This window comes from Aotus nancymaae, unplaced genomic scaffold (genome assembly GCF_030222135.1).
Source record: "Aotus nancymaae isolate 86718 unplaced genomic scaffold, 86718_ANA_hifiasm-v0.15.2.pri h1tg000002l, whole genome shotgun sequence".
Classification (NCBI taxonomy): domain Eukaryota; kingdom Metazoa; phylum Chordata; class Mammalia; order Primates; family Aotidae; genus Aotus; species Aotus nancymaae.
The window spans coordinates 59986889-60009219 of record NW_026988413.1 but is presented as its reverse complement, the minus strand read 5'-3'; the positions used below and the strand labels follow the sequence as shown (position 1 = coordinate 60009219).

At 33.5% G+C, this 22331-nt stretch overlaps 1 protein-coding gene across 4 annotated transcripts in view; it reads left to right on the top strand.

Moving 5' to 3' along the window:
• Nucleotides 1–22331, top strand: part of HGF (hepatocyte growth factor) — a 78323-nt gene that overhangs the window by 26820 nt on the left and 29172 nt on the right. For all 4 annotated transcript variants that reach the window (XM_012466186.2, XM_012466187.3, XM_012466185.3 and 1 more), the window contains 2 exons: nt 13392–13566; nt 17225–17352. In XM_012466186.2, coding sequence (XP_012321609.1) covers nt 13392–13566; nt 17225–17352 — 303 coding nt within the window. The remainder of the gene's footprint in view (nt 1–13391; nt 13567–17224; nt 17353–22331) is intronic.

Sequence of the window (22331 nt, the reverse complement as noted above, 5' to 3'; positions counted from 1 at the left end):
TAGTAGTTTGTCACAGATGTCTCTAATCTCTATAGCTGATCCCTACCTTTCTGGCTGTCTTTGTGCTCAGCCTCCATTCTGTTTCAATCTGTCTTTTAGTAATCCCTACAATCCTTTTGCTCTATGCTGGCCCATACCCAGCTTTTCTGAATTCATGATAAAAACTATTTTTTTAAACGTGTTTTGTATTGTTCCTTTCAATCTGTGAACTTGATCCTCTCCTCCATGGTTAACTCATATATTTTCACTGTTCTCTGAAATAATATTAAATAATGTTTTCATTTCTTTGAATACAGGTCTTATTTTTTTTCAACTGAATCCTAAAATTCTTTAAACTCGATAGAATTGCATAAATTTAGTAAGGTATAATAATGTTATAAATTGGCTTGATAATATAAAGTTATGTATATACGGACAGATATGTAAAGCTAAATAACCTACATAAGTTCAGGCACCAGCACCTAGAGTAAAATATACAATTAAGAGGACATGGATTGATTTTTGTATATTTCACTACAGCAGAATGATAGGGAAATTCTGCTGAACAAACCTAATTCAATATTATCCGCAGGATGGTATTGCCAAGGTAAATCTCTCTCCACCTAGACCTGCTAATAAAAGGAAATATTTTAGACAACTCTTAATATTTTGGACAACAGTCCCATAGACAGAGGATGTACCTGGCATGTATGAAATTTGTAGAATCTGGAAGCCTTTCAGAGTAAAACACTGTGTTCCAAGGAAATTGAATCATCTATTTTGTCCTTTAAAATAAAAGATGACTCATGTGATAGTGTTTCTCTGTATAGATTGGGTTGGTTCCACTCATTGACTTGTTTCATTTTATTAGTCTTTCCATTGTTCTACACCAGTTAGGTATAATAAACCAACTGTTTCCCTTCTGTTTTTTTTTAATTTGTGTATATATGTGTGGTTTAGGTGCTCTTATAAATCTTCTCTGGAATAAGACCAGTACACACACACACACACACACACACACACACACACACACACAGGCTCACCTGCACATTCCCTCTTAAACTGGCAAGAAATCCAAATGTTGCCCTCCTCTTCAGTTCCAAACCAATCTTTAGGGTATTTTTTTTTAAAAGAGATTGAGAGGGGCAAGAAATAGAATGACTATAACACTTTCTAGCTATTAAGTAGGTTTCTTTTTTCTCTTCTGTCTAAAAAGGAGCTGACTAGTTATACAAGTAGCATGCTATAATTACAATGCCTTTGTGAAGCAGAGGATACTGTTTATAGGATGTTAGTTCTAAAAAACGATACCAGAATTTGTGAATCAAACCTATATCACTCAGATTTAAAAAGTCTTCCGAGCTTTGGGAATATTTTGGAAATATCTTATTAAAAATAGCTTTTTGTTTAAAAATACATATGTGTCAACTTTATTTCATCCACTTTAACAAAATTATTGTCTATAGCCATATTTATATATGGCTATATTTATATATGGCTGTAAAGAGACAATACTTTTATTAAAGTGGATGAACTATAGTTGAAATATTATAGATGAAATATATATCGCTATATAGTTGAATATATAGTTGAAATAGTCAATATAGTTGAAATATAGATGAAATATATATGGCTATAAGAGATAATACTTTTATTAAAATGGAAGAAATAAAGTTGACATTCTGGAAAGCATAAGAGATAATTTATGAATATTCTTTCAAATGTTTTGGTTCACATATATAGTAAAGCCTATAATGCAAAAACAAAAATTTGGTGGTGGATTCAATTGTGCTTCTATTTTCTATTGTGCCATAACAAATTACCAAAACCTTAGTGTTTAACAACAACACACATTTATTATCTCATATTTTTTGTGGGTCAGGAGCCCAACCATAACTCCAGTGGGTTCCATGCTAGGGTCTCACAAGGTGCTGATCAAGGTGCCCACCACATCTCTAATCTCATCTAAAACTCCACGTTGCATTTAAAGTTCACTAGTTTTGACAGAATTCATTTTCTTGTGGTTTTAAGGCTTCTAGAAACTGCCTAACCTTCTCTGACACATGACCCTCTCTGCAAGATGGCAGTTTACTTCTTCAAGGCCAACAGGATAACATTTATCCAACTTTGAGCTTTTGACCTCTAGACTCTCTCTTAAAGAGCTAACTTAATTAGGTCAGTCCTGCCTAGGTTTATTTCCCTTTTAATTCACTTTTAGTCAACTGATTAGGGACTTTAATTACATATGCAAAATCTCTACAATTTTGTTGTATAACATAACCTAATCACAAGAATAGCTCTCATTGTATTCAAAAGTTGTATCCACACCCAAAGGGAGAAGGTTATGCAGTGTGAACACCAGTGGGTAGGGTCCTTGGGGACAACTGATGTATTTACTTGTACTGGTTGTAACAGATAATTAATTATTATTTTTTATTTGTATCATTAGCTGGGCCACTTTTCTAGTTTTCTCTTGGTCCAGTCTAGCTGAACTTATTCTAGATTTTCTGTTTCTAAAAAAAAGAATAAAGATAATGATTATGTCACTTTCTCTCTAGAAAGTTGAAGGGGAATTTTTTAACTCTTGTTTTATTATAGAATAACTGCATTAGAAAACCATAATTACCACCATTTATTTAACATCTACAGAGAGGTGCTTTCCCTTGTAGAATTAACAATCCTTATTTCATTCCTAGCAAATGGCTGCAATTAGGCCAGTGAGGAAAGTGGTGAAGACATGGGTGGCTGGAGCAGTATGGTAACTCAAGACATGGTAAAAGGTGATTGATATGGGCAGGGTAGGGGTAAAAACAGAAAACTGAAAGAAGTTGATAAAAATTAAGTTGATATGAGGTAGATCAAGTAGGACCCAAGAGTGGCTTATTCAGTTGCTAGGAGAAACACTGGAAAATTAAGCAGGGGGAGGGATCTTATCTCACTTGTGATCTAGAATACTGATCTCCAAACTGGTGTCCATGAGACCCAGGAAAACACAAAGACTCTCCTAGAGCCCTTGGGGCATGGATCACATAAAGGGCTCGAGTTTCATCTCCTCTTCTCTCATGTGAATTCTTCCCCAAAGGCCCTAGAAACTACCTAACCTTCTCTGACACATGACCCTCTCTACAAGATGGCAGTTTACTTCTTTAAGGCCAACAGGATAGCATCTATGCAGCTTTGAGCTTTTGACCTCTAGACTCTCTCTTAAAGAGCTAACCTAATTAGGTCAGTCCTGCCTAGGTTAATTTCCCTTTTAATTCACTTATAGTCAACTGATTAAGGACTTTAATTACATATTAAAGAAGATGCATGTGCTTCTCAGAAGTCAGGCACATCAACACCCCTGCCCTCCCACACTGCTGCCCTTTCCTACTTTACTGCACAAAGACAACCTTCCCATTCCTCCTGAATGCTACTGTAGCTCATTGCCCTTGTTTTAAAAACCCTGGGGACACTAAACAGAAAGATCTTTGAAAAAACATTAAACATATATTCATGCTGTTTATAATTTATGGACTACTAATAATTGTATCTCTACACACACACATACTATATATATATGTGCATGTGTTCAGTGTATGTGTGTATTTTTCTCTTAGAAACTTTTGGTCACAAGAATGAATAAAAAGCTTTCAGAGAAGTATGATGAGGTGAGGAATAAAAGACTATTCAACACAAAATACAACACAGGCCTGTAAGGCAGTAAGCAGTGAGAAAAACAAGGTGAGGAAGGATCATAATATCAAAACAATATCAAAAGGGTAGAATGAACAGTATAAAATGACAAATTGGTTATACTAGGAAATGGGATAGAAAGAAATGTCTAAAATATTTCCAAGTTATTGGGTAGATTATATATATATATATATATATATATATATATATATATGAGAGGCATTAATTTGAGGAGAAAGATCAGAGGTTTAATTCTGCTTATATTGAGATGCAGGTGCTTGGCATCCTTGTTCATAGGACATCTAAGTTCATTCTTCTACAGAAGGTCAAGAAAAGTCACAAGTGAACAGGGATAGCAAAGCCTCGGGCTTCGGCAATTCCAGCCAGCATATTGAGAACACAAAGAGGGTTGTTTGCCCCTTTCTCTATCGCATTCATTCAATAAAATTCTCTGAGCAGCTATTATATATCAAACACTTTTCTAGTGGCTGGGATACAGAAGTGAATAAAACAGATCATGGCCTATAACAAGATGGAAAATTCAGAGCTTTAACACAAACCAGTAAAGCAAAAGATGACACTGCCTTGATATTAGGGTATTCCCACCTGCCAGCCAAAGTTTGAATACTGCTCTCCTTTTATTTGTTCCTTTTATTTGTTCAAAAGCTGAATGAACTACAAATTTGTTTGTCACTTTGCTTCCAAGCTTCTATGTTACAATCAGTGTATCACTCAAAGTAAAGAATGACTGTTACTCATTGTCTGGCAAATGTGTGCCAGGGTGCTCTGGGACAGCCTTTTCAGACTTTTCACACTGTAATTCTCAGCAGGGGATATATACCCAAATGTCATCAGCCCACAAATATTTTGTGTATATACTTTGAGTTTTGGGCATATGGAATTTTAAGACATCACAAATTTATAAAAGATTGGAAGTCTTGCATAGTGCCTGAATGAAGTACTGATTTCCTTATTGTTTTCCTGATTATAACTTCATATCCTGAGTAACAGTTGGTTCTATGTATTAGTTCACTGCTTTTCAGAGATAAATTATATTTGTTGAATTTATTGTATTTTTTAAAGTTTTATTAAGTTCAGGCATACATGTGCAGATTTGTTATGTAGGTAAACCTGTGTCATGGGGTTTTGTCGTACAGATTATTTTGTCACCCAGGTATTAAACTTAGTACCCATTAGTTATTTTTCCTAATCCTCTCCCTCTTCTCTCCCTCCATTGTCAGGTGGGCCCCAGTGTCTATTGTTCCCCTCTATGCGTCCATGTGTTCTCATCATTTAGCTGCCACTTACAAGTAAGGACATGTGGTATTAGTATTTTTATGAAGTAAACTTCAACAGGCCCCTGGCAATTTAAAAGCTCTCTTGTGATTGATACCCCTTAGAAGTCACATTGAGTATTGAGATCAGTTCACGATCTTCTTGGACTGAAGATACCTTTATACTCTTTGACATTATTAGGAAGCCCAAATTATCTGTGTGAACTATATGAATCCATGTTTACCATATTAGAAATTAAAACAGAAAATTCAAAACATTTATTAATTGATTTAAAATAGCAATAAGGCCATTGGATATTAATAAATATATTCTAATGAAAAATAGTAAAATCAGTGGCATTTAAAATTTAGCATTTAAAAAAAATTCTTTAATGACACCTTAATTGAAGACAGCTGGGTGTCTTGTATTTGCATCTTGCTATCAGTCTTTCTGGATATCACATATCATGTGCTATCTGAAAATTTCATGGTTTAAAGAACAAACGATGTCTTAATATTACTACGAAAATAGTTTTGATTTCCTGGACCCCTGAAAGGATCTTGGGAACCTCAGGTGTCCCAAGAGCCTCTGAGAACAACTTTTTGCTATATGTCAGAACATGTAAGACTGATATATCCCCTTAAGAGTACACTAGTTAGTATTTACCTGTGGGCTCCTCCAATTTTCCTCAGCCCTCGGCACCAGCAACTCACCTCTTCTCTTATTGATTATGTTTTACTCTGATTTTCTTCATGAATCCTCTAAAGGGGGGATGGGAGGGTCTGTTCAGGCTTTTAAGGTCTTTTTTGCATGATTGGTACCATTATTTACCCAGTTTAAGATCCAAAAGCCTGGCATAATCCTAGACATAGCCTTCTCCTTCACTCTTCACATTTGATGCATCACCAAGTCCTGTCAATTTTATCTTATATATACCTTTCAAATAAGACAATTTCACTCCATCACTGTCTCTTTTATCCAAGAGAGTATCTTTTTTTTTTTTTTTTAACATGAATGGCCTTCAGAGTGAAGTATCTATATCTACTGTTTTTCCTTGCAAAAGAGAATGTTTTCAAAAATCTGATTATATCATTCCTCATCTATAGAATACCACACACACACAGCCACACACACCCACACACCCCACACCTCTACACACAAAAACCCTTCATTGGTTTCTTTTGATCTTAGGACAATGACAAAACAAAACCATCTTTTACCTCCTACCTATATTTCTAACCTTATATATGACTTCATATACCTCCACGTTTCTCTCCAGGCTCTCTTGCTCTCTGTTCCAGCCACAATGATTTTCTTCCTTTGCCTCATATTTTCCATGTTCTTATTATAGTCTCTTTACCCTAGCCATGCTTTCTGCCTTCAAAAAAGTTTTACTTTCTTCCTTATTTAGTTGGCAGCTCCTCATTTACATTTCAACTAAGTTATCACTTCCTTCATTTGAGCTCCTTTAGTGTATTATCTCCATACATTCTTATGATAAAATTTAATTTATAAATTAGGCACAATAAGAGATTAACAACAACAATAATATAGAATAATGATAACAATATGCTAGCATCACTATTCTTGTGCCTTGGGGCCATTGTTAAGTAAAATAAAGGTTACTTGAGCATAAGCACTGCAAAATTATGACCGTTGACCTGATAACTCAGAAGGCTACTAAGAGACTAAATGGGCAGGTTACATGTACAGCACTGGACAGAGGAATAAGTCACATTTGAGGAGAACAGAACAGAGTGTGCATTTTTAAACTTATGAATTGTTCTGGAATATTTGTTTAATATTTTTGGATGATGGTTGACCACAGGTAAATGAAATGGTAGAAACCAAAACTGCAGATAAGGAGGAACTGCTACACTTAAGTGCCCAGAAACACTTTAGAAGTGAGACCTAGGCAGATCTTTGATATCTAAGGTTTGTATTCAAGGTATTGCCATGAAGTGAACTGTGTCTCCGGCCAAATTCATATGTGGAAGCCCTAACTCCCATTGTGACTATATAAGGATATAGGGGTTGTAAGTGGTAATTAATGTTAAATGAGGTCATGAGAGTGGGCCCTAATCTGGTAGGATTGGTGGCCTTATAACAAGAGAAAGAAGAAGAGAACTCTATTTTTCTATCATGTAAGGAAATAGCAAGAAAGTGAACATTTGCAAGCGAGGAAGAGAGCCCTCACCACAGACCCAATTGGCTAGCACCTTGGTCTTGAACTTCTCAGCCTCCAGAACTGTGAGAAGATAAATTATTTTAGTTTAAATCAACAAATCTGTGGTATTATGTTATGGCAGCATGAGAAGACTAATATAGGTATGTTGCCATTGGAAACAAATACAAAAAAATCCTTTCCCTTAGTAACCAATGAACATTTCACTTTAAAAGAACAGTCATCTTTTAAGATTCAGTATGTTTGTATGATGAGAAGATAATTTTTACAAATTGTATACAATTACAAAATAATTTTTACAAATTATTTCCTTTCTTAGAGAAAGCTGATTGTTTCTTTGAGTTTTGCTAATTTACCCAAGTCCAGAATACAGATTCATAGAAATAAAATATTGTGTCCTGAGTCAGGAAAAACCAATGCTATACATACCCTTTCTCAGGGAAAAAAACTTTTACTTGGAGGTCTCTTCCAAATTATCTTCTAAAGAATAAGGCTATGGAATTGAAGACCTTTCATTAAAGTCTTGTCTCCTGAGCATTTTGTACCAGAAAAGGCTTGGATAAAGTCCAGGGAAAAGTTTCAGATATGAATCCTGGCTTTACTTGGAAAGCAGAAGTGCAAGCAATTTGAGGTTCGTATTTTGGAGGTCTTTACTACTTTCCCATGTCAATTTTAAAAGAAGAAGCTCTTTAAATTTATAATGAGCTTGATCCTGGTCTTCATGGCCCACAGAGCACAAGTACTGTTGATGGGAGAGTGACTTTATTACACACTGTTCTCAATCTCGAGGGACCGTCATAAAGTAAATTCCGTTTCAGTTGCTCTCCAGTAGCTGGGAAGAAGCAGTTGGTTAGGTTGAACTACTTCAAGGGATAATCGGGTATTTGTCTACCAGCCTATGAATTGACTTATTCTACCTATCGGGAAAAGAGAAGCAATAGCTTGTCTCCATTGGAAAATCTGGGTTTTCTTTTGGTGGGGATGTTTGGGGCAGCCAGGGGGTGGTGGAAACTGCAGACGTAAGAATTTACTCATCATTCATTTGAAGCTTACAGAGCCCTGGGTGTTGCTGTTTGTAATATCCTTGTGCACTTCTCCTTTCCAGCTAGCATTCAGACCTCCATAAAGGCCCTGTGGCCTCTCTGCAAGGCTTTGGCCAGTCCTTCAAAGAGAAAAGTAATCAGATTTTTTTTATTAGTGATCTTGTTCTATTGGTCTCTGTTGGGAGCAAGATGCTTGTCCCAAGAATTAGACAACAGTGAATACGCTTTGTCTCAAGAAAAAATCTATTCAAATCTTAAAATTCCCTTCCAAACTTTGTAACAATCAGATCACAGCGCAACCACACCAGCAAAGTGAAATTAATGTTCCAAGGGGCACTCACTGTATTTGATCATATTCAAACAAGACAGTGAAAAATTTAATTAGCAAAAGTTGTTTTCCTTAAATCATTTCCAAACAGAAAATTTTATGTCAATCATCAAAGGAAAGCATTCCTTTACTCATAGGCCACTGAAGATTACATAAATATCTTTGCCTCTGCTTCCAAGGGGTAGCCACTACTGAAACCCCTGGTAAAAGGTTTTATTTGCAGGAACTCTCAGAAGAGTTCCAGGTATTTTCAGAGTGAACTTAGTAGACATGCTTGCAAAAATATTTGTGTATGTGGGGATGCTGTATTTTAAAAAACAGTTGCTTTGTCTAATCAATCAACTTCAGGTGAAATTTGGGGATCTTTCTGTGCTTTTCTGACATTTTAGTTTGGCCAATGGAGATTTTTCAAAACCCTCCCTTACGCAGGTCCCATGTTAAAGTATTAAGCACAAAAGAATGCCTTTCCCAACATTTAATATCCCTTTCCAAATCAATTGTCATGAAACATTTGTTTTATTTTTGCATCCAGTTTTGATATTTATACAGCAGGGCTGCAGGAGGAGTTTGTTTTACTGCCATTGAGGAATAATTAATTTTGTTTGAATAGTAAGTATGTGAGCAGCAGAGATCAAACATTTATATCACAGTTAAATGGTCTATGGACAAATCATTCATCATGGTCCTCATCAGATATTTATTAAATGGCTTCATGGAGACTCATAATAACTCTTATTTATTGATCAAAACCATTTAGTTACCTTGTCATACTAATATATCTTTATGCGCCTGTATTATTTATTCTATACATTGCCACCAGAATTATGTAGTTTTTATTTATGGGGTGACTCCTAGCAGTTGAACGTCAAAGGGAATAAATACAATGTACTAATTTCAGAGGGTATTTTGGAGTTAAAGAAAAATACTAGCTAAATACTCTAGTTTGTGTTTAAAATAATGATAAATATTTCCAATGAATTAAAAAACGAGAAAAAGAAAACTATTAAGTTATTAGAGTTATACATATTTTAAAGTTATGGATGTTTATTAAAAGATGAAAAATAATAATGCTATTATTTAGATTCTTTACGTCTTAAAGCCTAATGAAAAAGTTATATTGATTTGGTAAAATATAATATTTATATTAAAATAATTCTTTGTATTTTGTAGTTTAAAAAACTCTAAAAGGTTTTATTTTCTACCTCCAAATTAAAATATATTAAATAGTCCAAATTATTTAATCCAAATTGAGCATTTTGGTTTTTATTTAACCATTTAACATGTTTTTTTAAAATGAATGTTTAGTGACTCTTCAAGTTTATATTAAATGCTTTAAAATATGCTAATAAGTTTAGAAAAACAACTGTTCAACATAATAGTTCAAATAATGAGATTTATATCATTTCTATTTTTTAAAGTGAAAGGTTCTTTAATTAAATCTGGTTGGAAACCACCAGTTGAAGTAGAGAATTAGCACTAACAATACATGTCTGAATTGACATTGAAGTTTTAGTGGATAAATCAACACCAAACTATGTTCCTGAATATTTTTAAGCAAGTAGTCTTTCCTTTGACTTGGGGTTTTGATAATATAGATCTTCAATTTCACAGAGGTTCTTAAAATTTTACACTTTGCTCTCAAATAAGGAATATGTTTATCCTTTATCAGTATTTACAATTTATCATTCCTCTTAATATTTCCTGATTATCATGTGATTGCTTACAGCTACTCCTTGAACCTGCCAGGTATTGATATTTTAATGAATTGTGATCATCTATGTCTACCTTACTATCTTCCTTTTTATAAGGTATATATCCACTTGTTTCTGAGTTAAGGCTCTAATATTTCTTTAGAGTATAACTATCATGGGTCATTTCTGCAAGAGTGTAACTTTGAAATGTTATTTATGGAAAAATTACTTTGAAATTCAAATTACCCTTGACTAATAACATGGAAAAATTACTTTGAAATTCGAATTACCTTTGACTAATAACATGCTCTAGAAATGATAGTTGATATTTAATCTTACACTGACAATGTAGACGACTATATTTACTCTCTCACTGCTACCCAGGCATATCTTTACAATAGGAAGTTACCTTCACATAGTAGAGGAAACAGCCTTTTGAAGCTGCTTCCATATTTAGAAATTTCATCAAATAATGTTCAAATCCTTAATCATGTCTGAATATTATATTCCTTTTATTTATTGTTTTGATTCATATCTGGTAGATTATACTTGTGTCCAAGGAGTGGTGTGTTAATTTTTCATGGGCAGAGCCTTGAACTAGTTTCTCAGTGAGATGCAATGAATGGGCCCATATCTAGCCGAAGATGGCTCTGATTGACATCTGGACTCATCAAGACTGGATCTGTGAGTTATGTGCGCAGTACAAGAGCAGTGTTTGAGATGAATGGTTCCGTAGTAAACAATCAAAACAAAACACATACAATTGAATAGGAAAGTTAAAGAGTTGTGGTACCTGAGGCAGACAGTGAAGTCTATGAGATTAGAGGAAGTGTGTTTGCACTGGCTGCCCTAACTCTGAACTCCCTTCCATTGTCACAACTTAGTCTTGACTGAGGTCACAAGTTTGCTGCCCTAGAACTTGGGCCTAAAAATTTTTCTTTTAGCATGTTAAGTGAATGAATTGATAGATGCCCAAGGACATTTATTTTTTGTCTGCTTTCCCATCAGTTGTATAACTAGATATGAAATATAGCATATTGACCTTTTACTTGTTTTAGAGTTACCACCTTTTAAAACTTTCCTACACACATTCAGTTTCCTTATGTCGTTTAACAGTTAATTCAAATAGTCAGAAATAGAGTAATTTAATGGCATTTGTATTGATGCAACATAGTTCCGTAGGACCTATGAAATCCATCTTATTTTGTATTTTATCAAAGATCTTTGTCTTGATGAAGTACATAATAGTACTAAAATTGGAAGTAAATCACTCCTCAGCATTTGCATAGCATTTCACAGACTTAAATGAAATATTGGTTGGCTGTTTGTTTGTTATTTTCTTCCCTTATTCTTTCCTGTCTCCGCTGTTAGGCACAATTATCGGCATAAAAGAGGTTTTTGATACCTATTTTTGGATTGCATTCCAGCCTGGGCAATAGAACAAGACTCCAGTTCTCTCTCTCCCTTTCTCTTTCTTTTTTTCTTTCAAAAAAAAAAAAAAAAGAAATCCATCTTATTTTGTATTTCATCAAAGACCTTTGTCTTGATGAAGTACATAATAGTACTAAAAGTATGAAAGACTAGCAAAATCAGCATCAACTTTTTCTATACAAGCCATTTCCCCAAGTCTCATAATTTCTGTTCTTCCTAAAATCAATATATATCATCAGTATCAACATGGATGAATTCTGTAAGCTATCAGCTCTCAATTACCACTTTATGGGTCAATCGTGGAACATTTTTCATCTTCATTTGAATTTCTTTTTAATTTTGGATATTTCTGAGTCATATTTCTATTCTCCAAAGCAGATATACAAAACATTAAAACACTTTTTAAATGGGTTGCAATAAAGTTATTTAAAAGGAATTTACTGGAAATTTCTATAGTACAACTTATTTCAGTTAATAGGGTGGTCATTAAGGAAATATTTTCCCTTTTTTCACAAAACTTCATAGAATAACTCTAAGCATAGGCTATTGTTTAGTTTGCCTAAGGTTAACTCATAGGATGCAATGAAATAAAGCATTCAAATACATAAGGTAGCAATGGTTTGTATGAAAGAAATGTGTAAATGAAATTTAAGAGCTATTAAAACATTTACATTATTAAATATAGAAAACTTTCATAGACATCCCTAGTCATTGAAGGCATTTCTAATTCTGGCCTGTCCTTTGTACAGTGGTGCATCCAATTCCAAAATGGATGAATCAATGAAATTTACTCAAATCTTAAACTGTCCTAGAGGCTGCTGACTTGAGTTTCATCCAGAGGCATCTTGAATGGCCATTTAGATTGTAAAGGTAGCTGGGAAGTTTACACTTTAATCAAACCATAAACATTTTCATGTATGTTTTGAGACTATATATGAATTTTAATTGCTCTGGAATGTTCTGAGTTATATTTTGATTGAATAAACATTACACATAGAGACCAACTTGTGGTAAAAATTTAATTTTATACTTTTTTTACTTAGTGACTGAGGGTTTTATGATCTTCATGAAGTATAGTAAGCATTGAAGTTGGACTAGGAAAAAAAGCAGGCTCATCCTAGCAATAATTGATTTTTTTCTTTATTGTCAACAAGTTGATTAAAAATATTTAATATGTCAGCTTAGAATTTAGTATTTATTTATTTATTTTTTGAGATGGACTTTCACTCTTGTTGCCCAGGCTAGAGTGCAATGGTACAATCGACTCACTGTAACCTCTGCTTCCCTGGTTCAAGCCACTTTCCTGCCTCAGCCTCCTGAGTAGCTGGGATTATAGGCACCTGCCACCATACCTATTTTTTTTTTTTTTTTTTGTATTTTTAGTAGAGACAGGGTTTCACCATGTTGGCCAGGTTGGTCTTAAACTCCTGACCTCAGGTAATCTGCCTACCTCAGCCTCCCAGTGTGCTGGGATTACAGGCGTAAGCCACTGTGCCTGGCCAGAATATATTCATTATATTGGAGGAAAATTATGGTTAATTTCATTACCACTTTGTATGTACTTATAAGCAAGCTAATTTTAGAAATAATTGACAGTCATTTCAGAAACACTGTCTATTCAGCATATATAAGTTATACATGTGGAAGTAAAATGCATTTAAGTAACTTTTCAATAAAAAACTAATTTAGGATTTGAATGAAAGGGAAATTGGAAGGGAGACAGTAATAATGTTAAGTTAAATTTCTTGTTTTATATGTTTTTTTGTTTGTTTTTTTACCAATAGCTGACAGTACCATGAATCACACTAATGTTCCCATGGAAACAACTGAATGCATACAAGGTCAAGGAGAAGGCTACAGGGGCACTGTCAATACCATTTGGAATGGAATTCCATGTCAGCATTGGGATTCTCAGTATCCTCACAAGCATGACATGACTCCTGAAAATTATAAGTGCAAGTGAGTAAAAGAGGCAAATGTTATACATTTCAGTAGGCCCTAGGGGAAATGAGATAGAGTGGTTACTTTTTACTAATTTTGTGTTTGTGATCAAACTTTAGTGTGCCCAGTGATAATCAGGAATTAAAAGGCAGATTATTCCTCTGCTCAGAGATTTTGATTTTTTCGGTCTGGGATTTGGTCCTCAAATACGCATTTCGTTAAGCACTCTAGGTGGTTGGAATCCAGAGGGTAGATTCACTATGCTTTGGGAAACACATCCCTAGGTGGTTTCTGATCACAACTTTGCTCTTGTGAGTCTGTTTAATAAATCAATTAATAGTAATGGTAGCCAGGCATGTTTCAAAATACTGCCTTCTTAAATTTTCATATTAGCTTGGGGAGGATTACACATTTTTCTTCTTGAAAGAATGGAAAGAAAAGTAACACTACTGAAGAGTTACTAGCCTTAAAGTTCTGTGAATAAAATAATTTTTCAAAGCTTAAATGAATGTGTTGCATTGTTTCTGCATTTGCTTTCAAAAGTGAGGAAGCAAAACAAAATGGTGTAGATGACTCAAGCCAAAGAAACTGCCCTTGAGTATCAATTACATAGCTGTGCATTCTCTATGGGTACTTTTTACACCACTTGACTTTGGTAGACAGACACAGACACAATGCCATGTGTTTTTAAATTATCCACCTTGTTATGAGGAACATAAAATGATTGCTTTTGAAATTTATAACACATACATCATTCATAGTGGCTTTCCTGAAATAGCACCTATAAATAACATATATTGGCTTTATGTAATTGGTTTTTAATAAGACAGCCTAACATTTCTGAATGAAGAGCTATGAGCACTAGTGGCCATCTGAGAGGAGAGATTTGTGTGTGTATGTGTGTGTGCATGCACAAGATTTAGCTAGTTCTATTATTTATTTGTTTAGATAGTAAACATTAATCTAAGACTTTTTTTCCCATTAGTTTACAATAACTAAAATTTTTTTACTATTAGTTTATAATAATAAAATTAATGGTTGTCGTTTTGGGTTTATTTTCATTTCCATCAAAGCAATTCACTCTCTATTCCTGACCCATGTGTTTCACACCTGAGAAACACATCAAATTAGAGAAAACAAAGAAACAGAGAAAATGTTAGTTATAAGGGACAAGGGAGATAGTGTCAGTGCCATTCACATTTTTGTTGACTTCTAATAACTGGTAATACCCAACAAAAAATTGTATATGTGCAGATACCTAGTGAAAATCATCTGTAAGAAAAACAGAATGATTGTAAAAATTTAATTCAAAGACTTCACAATTAAAACTTAATTATCAAAAGTTATCTGTTCTATCTTAGCAGAATTTAAGTCATCCTTTCTTAATTTTGTTATTTGGTTTAAATAACCAAACATAAATATTAAGAAACAAAGCTTGTGCTGTGTTATAAAACTGATAAAATCTGACTCAACTCTTTTCTCAGGACATTGATTTACCACTTACTGTTTGTGATCTAGTGGTGAGGGGTGTACTGGTCAGGTGTCTCTACTAAACATTAAACATAAAACATTACTTGCCCCAGTACTGAGACCTTACAAATGGCAATCTTTGGAACACTGTAACTGAACAATACTGCCTGTGATGAATCTACATGAATCATAAGCTCATCAATTCACCTTAGTAATTGTAAATCATTCTTCCTTCAGGTGAAGGGTAAGGACTTAGTAAAAATATTTGAGTAAATCTTGACTTTCATTCTTGCTTCATCTAGATTATTGATTGAGGTGCTTCTAATATAGATTTTAAAGTCGGTCCAAACTGGGACTTTGATAGCCCTTGATCTTCACTTAATTGCCTTGTGTAAATGAATAATCCAAATGATTAAACTGAGTGATTATTTATGTAAAATTGCAAATCTGGCCAGGCATAGTGGCTCACGTCTATAATCCCAGAACTTTGGGAGGATGTGATGGGAGGATGGCTTAAGGTCAGGAGTTCAAGATCAGCCTGGGCAACAAAGGGTGACTCCATCTCTACCAAATAATAGAAAATAAAACCAAAGTGTGTGCAAAGTTTATGTAAAATTTAACACACATGTTTTATACTGACATAATTTTTAAAATATAAGTATAAATTATTTTTTTCATCTATTCCATTTAATAATTTTATAAGAAGGCTAAAGGTTTGAATATGGGTTATAAACTCTTACTATACAGTGGCTTTAACCCCTGGCGCTTAATGTTCTCATATCCTTAAATAATAGTTTGTGTCAGGACCTACTTTAATTAGGTAAGACTATTATTTGTTGATTTTCTTTTTTTTTTTTTTTTTGAGACAGAGTTTCGCTCTTGTTACCCAGGCTGGAGTGCAATGGCGCGATCTCGGCTCACCGCAACCTCCGCCTCCTGGGTTCAGGCAATTCTCCTGCCTCAGCCTCCTGAGTAGCTGGGATTACAGGCACACGCCACCATGCCCAGCTAATTTTTTGTATTTTTAGTAGGGACGGGGTTTCACCATGTTGACCAGGATGGTCTCGATCTCTTGACCTTGTGATCCACCCGCCTTGGCCTCCCACAGTGCTGGGATTACAGGCTTGAGTCACCGCGCCTGGCCTATTTGTTGATTTTCTAACCAAACACAAGCTTTTTCCTTAAAACGTTATCAGTTTCCAATGGTCTATTTGGATATTAATGTAATTGTATAATAGTACTTCTAATTGGACCTAAGTGATACAAATACTGTGGTTTCCAAAAGACTGAATATTAATTTAGTTAAATTATTAACAAGGAATCTATGAAATAAAAGAACATACTTGCTTAAAATTAGAGAGCATATTTAACACATTTTATCACGTTTAGCACATTTTATTTAATGTGAACCTTATATTAAAATAGAAAACCATTAAAATTATTTTACATACAGAGAATTTTAGCATAGATTTTTTTTTTCTTATTAGAAACTCTAAACTTCTAATTAAACTACTGGTAAAATGAAAGATATACATGTACTACATTTCAATTTGTTCTATAGTTCGTTTCTCTGTAGTATAACAAGGTCTTAACTTTACAGAAATATTTGTAAAGATTTTAGGTAGCCTCTTTAAATTGATAAAGACTTGCTTTGTAATTAAAATAAATTGATGCAACAAATTAAATAAATCAAAGAAATACAGAACTTAAGGAAAAAAAAAGCTATATTTTTTGTGGCACATATTTGAATAGATTGAACTTTCATTTTAAATGAGAGTGGTTAATGACTATTGATAATAAACTTTCTTTCACAAAGAGAGATACATGTTGTTTCTACACAATATATGGGCCACGAACATGTAATAAATAACAGCCAATGTTTTGAAATGGTACCAATTGAGAGTCTAAATCTTGAGACTCAGTGAGAAGAATGCAGTGATACCATTTCTCTCTTTTTTGAAGCAGTAATGTTTGTGTGAAACTCTAGGCCTCTAGAAGGAAAAAAATATTAACATATGACAGCATTTATTTGGGTAGTGTCAGTTATGTATACTGAGTTTTAAATTGTTATAGCTATCCTAACTCCGAAAACTTAGAAGTCTATTTATAAACATGCATACATTCTGGAATTCTAGAAATGTAATAACACTGACTTCACCAATGTAAGAACTCTGGCAATTTACATTAATATGCTTATTCTCAACAGAGACCTACGAGAAAATTACTGTCGAAATCCAGATGGGTCTGAATCACCCTGGTGTTTTACCACTGATCCAAACATCCGAATTGGCTACTGCTCCCAAATTCCAAACTGTGACATGTCAAATGGACAAGGTAATAGCTGACATTCTGCAGGGTGGGCATGATTAAATTCAGGGGAGATGTCTAAAGGGAGGACACATTTTACAGCATAAGAGCTACTTCGTGCTGCACTAGTTTTGCTGGCTAACAAACAAAATTGCCAAGTTTGAAGTTGGATTTCTCTTACATATTTATTCACTCAACATTTATTTATTTAGCTGAGTGTATGCTACTGCCAGGCACAGTTCTAAGCCCTGGAGATATACCAGTAAACAAAACTAAGCTGTCTGACCCCTTGGAGCTAATATCTAACGGATAGGAAAGAAGCAAAATAAAAATGAAAATGGGAATATTACAGTAGTTTGTCATAAGTAGTAGAGAGAAAAATGTCCCTGAGTTAGAAAAGAGGGGTGCTTCTGTTTTATATTTGAATGTTCAGGGAAGATCTTACTTGCTACATTAACATGTAAGAAGGACCCAAGGGCAGTGAGGGAGCAGCATGTGCCATGCCATGCACATATATGTGTAAGAGTATTCTAGACAGAGAAAACTGCAAATGCACATGGTGTGAGATGAGAGAGTTCTGGGAAAGTTAAACAAATAAGCACATCACCATAGCTAGTATAAAATAAGTAAGATGAAGAGTAATAAGAGATGAGATTAGAGAGGCAATTGGGCTAAAGTTGCATCAGCCTTCCAGGAATTGTAAAGGTTTGCACTTTTGCTCTGAAAGAGAAGGGACTCCACAATCTGACTTAAGTTTTAACTGGATCACTCTGGCTTCATTCTGGAAAAATAGCTAAAATTCTTGACAACAGTTAAAACAGGAGAACCAACAAAGTGGTTGTTTCAATAATTCAGACTAGAGATGGGAGTGACATGTCCCTGGGTGTTAGCAGTAGAGTTGCTGGATAATGGTGGGGTTTGAGGGAAATCACCATTGTATTTGGAAACACAGATACCATTGAAGATAACTGTCTCAGGGAGCAGTAGTCAAGTCAGATTGAAATAGATTTTTAAGTCAAAAAATAATAGATGCTGGTGAGGTTACTGAGAAAAGGGAATGCTTATACCCTGCTGGTGGGAATGTAAATTAATTCAGCCACCTTGGAAAGCAACATGGAGATTTCTCAAAGAACTTAAAATACAACTACCATTCAATGCAGCAATCCCATTACTGAGTGTATACCAGAAGGAATATACATCATTCTACCATAAAGACACAGGGATGCATATGTTTACTGTAGCACTATTTATAATAGCAAAGACATGGAATCAACCTACATGTCCATCAATGGTAGACTGGATAAAGGAAATTAGGTACATATACACCATGGAATACCACACAGCCATAAAAAAGAATGAGATCATGTCCTTTGCAGCAACATGGAGGTTATTATCCTAAGTGAACTAATGCAGGAACAGAACACCAAATACTGCATGTTCTTACTTATAAGTGGGAGCTAAATATTAAATATATATGGATACAAAGAAGGGAACAACAGACACTGGGGCCTACTTGAAGGTGAAGGGTGGGAGAAGGGAGAGGATCAAATAACTACCTATTAGATACTAAACTTATTACCTGAGTGACAAAATAATCTATGCACTAAACCCCAGTGACACACAATTTACATATAACAAACTTGCCTATGTACCCCTGAACCTAAAATAAATTTTTTTAAGTAGATTTTTCAAAGAAATAATTTGTTAAATATTAATAATAATGTTGAGTCCTAGGAATAACTGATATATAATACATTGAGAGATATCCTTTTCAGATGATCATATTCTATTTCACATATACTTAATTGTGATGGGCATGGCCATGGTTAGTCCTAAATCATCCTAGAAATCCCAAGCCAAACTAAAGCTCCATCTCATAGACTGACTGTCCTGTGCATACTTCTTCCATCCTTAACTTTTCCCACAGTGTCATTGTTTGTGAGCAAGTCTGAAAATAGAGTTGTAGAAGGAAGAGGGGATGAGTCCCTTTTTAGTCAGTTTCACTGTTCTTTTAAGGGTCAGTTGGAAATAAAGTTGAAGCCAGTGATTAAGGGGAGTTTGGTACCAGTGGAGTCTTCTGTGTTTCTGGCTCATTTACTTGAACACTTGTTAGTAATTTGTGAGGGAGAGGAGGAAAACAATTATTTGATAAATTTCTGGTGTGTATTAAGGTATTTTTATATAGATATACATCACATAAAAAGGATCAGGTAATAGAATACAAAAATTTTGGATTCTGGAGGGTAAACAGATGTTATTGCTTATCAGATAAATCAATTTATTCATAGATGAAAATATTAGTTTTATGGAATTTAAGTAACTTGCCTACATCTCAAATTGGCACATTGGGATTGAATCTGACCCTCCTGAGATTGACCTTTTCATTCTTTCATCCTTTTTCTCTTTTATTCATTCTTTAACAACACATTATATTACTGTTCTTTAACAATTTTTTGCACCATTGCACCTGATATGTGCCACAGTATGCTAGACTCTGTCGGGGGGAGGAGCAATTTAAAAATGAAGAAGAGATAGACATTCTACTCAAGAAAAACACTGTTAGCCAAATCTACATTGATGAAATGGTTAATTTACTAGAAAAATTTAAGTTATTTGAATTGATCATGGTAGAGAAATAAAGCTTAAATAGACTAATTTCTATAACTAAAATACAGAAATCTATTAAACAATTATTCTAGCAAAAATAAACCGTGTCCAGATGTACTCATAGACCAGATAATCTCACTGCTATTTAAATTGCTTCAAATCTTACCCAATACAGTAAAACTTTCAAATTATTTTTATGATGCAAGTATGATGTTGATACCTAACCATAATAAAGATTGCACAGGAAGAAAGAAACTGTAGAGCTATCTTGCTTGTGAATATTAATATAAAAATGTAAAAAATTTTGAATGGACAGTTCAATAAAAAGTTAAGAAAATAATACATTATAACCGAGTGGAGTTTAGTCTAAGAATACAAAAGTGTTTCAGTATTAGAAGCCCATTAACACAATTCATCATAGATGTTAGAAAAACAATTATATGGCAAATCTCAATTGATTCTGAAATTCCTGTGGCAAAACTCATACATTCCTCATAAATGTATTCAAGTAAAAATATGTATGGGTTTTATATATATACATATACGAATACACACATCTATACATCCATATATGTCCATCTATTCTTTTAACATCTATATCCACATATAGGCACACACACATATACCCTCCACATATATACTTCCATAGTATATATATTGAATATATATGTATATTGAATATATATTAGTATACATGTACATATATAAATAACCACTTATAAAATTACCACTTACTAAATGAGAAAATATCAGAGGCATTCTTATAAGGTCAAAAAAAATAAGTATTTCTACTATCTCCCTTACTGTTTAATATTTTAAGTATAACTTAACATTGTTTTTCTCTTTAAAATTTTATTGGATATATTATTCTATATAATTAGATGAGAAGACAAAGTAATTGGAAAAGGCAAAATAAATTATCTCTATTTATGTAAACTATATAATAGTAATACACATGGAAAATGGAATTGAAACAATAAAAAATTCATTAAGGTAGAAGGATATAAAATTAATATAAAAATGTCACTAGTATTTTTATGAGAAGATTTAAAGAGAAAACTACATCTATAATAGCAACAAAACTGATGAAAACTTCATCTAGAAATTTAATGTGATATTAATAAATAGATCAATATTTTTCTGATATTAAATAGATTGATTCTGAAGTTCTAAAATATGTAAGTATCATAAGAAAAACCATGAAAATGAAGAGCAATTAGAGGGAACTTTCCCTATCAGATATTAAAATATAAAGAGTTTATAATTAAAAGAGTGTTGTAGCACTTGAATTTTTTAGCAACTGCAACAAAACACAAAGTCCAAAAATAGACTCAAGTGCATACTGAGATTTATTATATTAACAATATGGCAATATATACCACTGAGTAAAATATTAACTTTAAAAATATAATAATGGAGCAGCAGTTAACCATTTAGAATGATGATAAAATTAACTTCATGCCTTCTACTTGAAAAAAAATTCCACATGGATAAAATATCTGAATGTAAAAAGAAACCACATAGTTTTGGCCCAACAATGCCAATACCTGATTATAAAGTTCTAACAATGTGCACAGATATATGCACAAAGTTTCTTATTGCAGAATTATCTGTCATAGCAAAACAATGCAATATTCTGGTACAGCTACACACCAAAATGCTATGAATGTGCAAAAAGAACACTAAAACTCTTAATGAGCTAATATTAGATGATTTGCAGCTTAGCATGAGGTTACCTTTTTTAAAAAGCTAGGCACATAAGTATATGTTTGTATACTACTGGTAACTAAATAAGATAATTTACTACTGGTAATAAAAAATGGAATATGAGACTACGGGTATGAAATATATATACATATAAATTCATACATGCATATTATATATGTATATGTCTGTATGTGTGTATATATACATGTATGAATGTATATACATACACATAAAAAGATATGTATATGTATATGACTATGTATATGTAACATTCATATATGTATATACTTATATATATACAAATATATGTGTATATATACATTCGTAATATATATACCTACACAGATAGATATATCTCTCTAGTGCAAATACATATATACACACATGTCTATATATGTACATATATGTATCTTGAAGCTACTATGTAGGTATGTGTAGTAGCTTAGTTTTGCCAAAAAAGTAAATACCATTTAATTGGATTTAATACTTTTTGCCAAAAGTAAAGTAAATACACAAGGGCCATAAACAAGAAACTAATGAAATTGCCTACTGGCAATGGTGAGTAGAAAGTAGAAATGGAATGGCACAGAAGCAAGAGAAAAGGACACTTCTCTGAATTTACCCTTTCATATAATTTTGATCATGATCCAATGTTAATATTTTAAACATTCAAAAAATGGCATCTAGAAAGA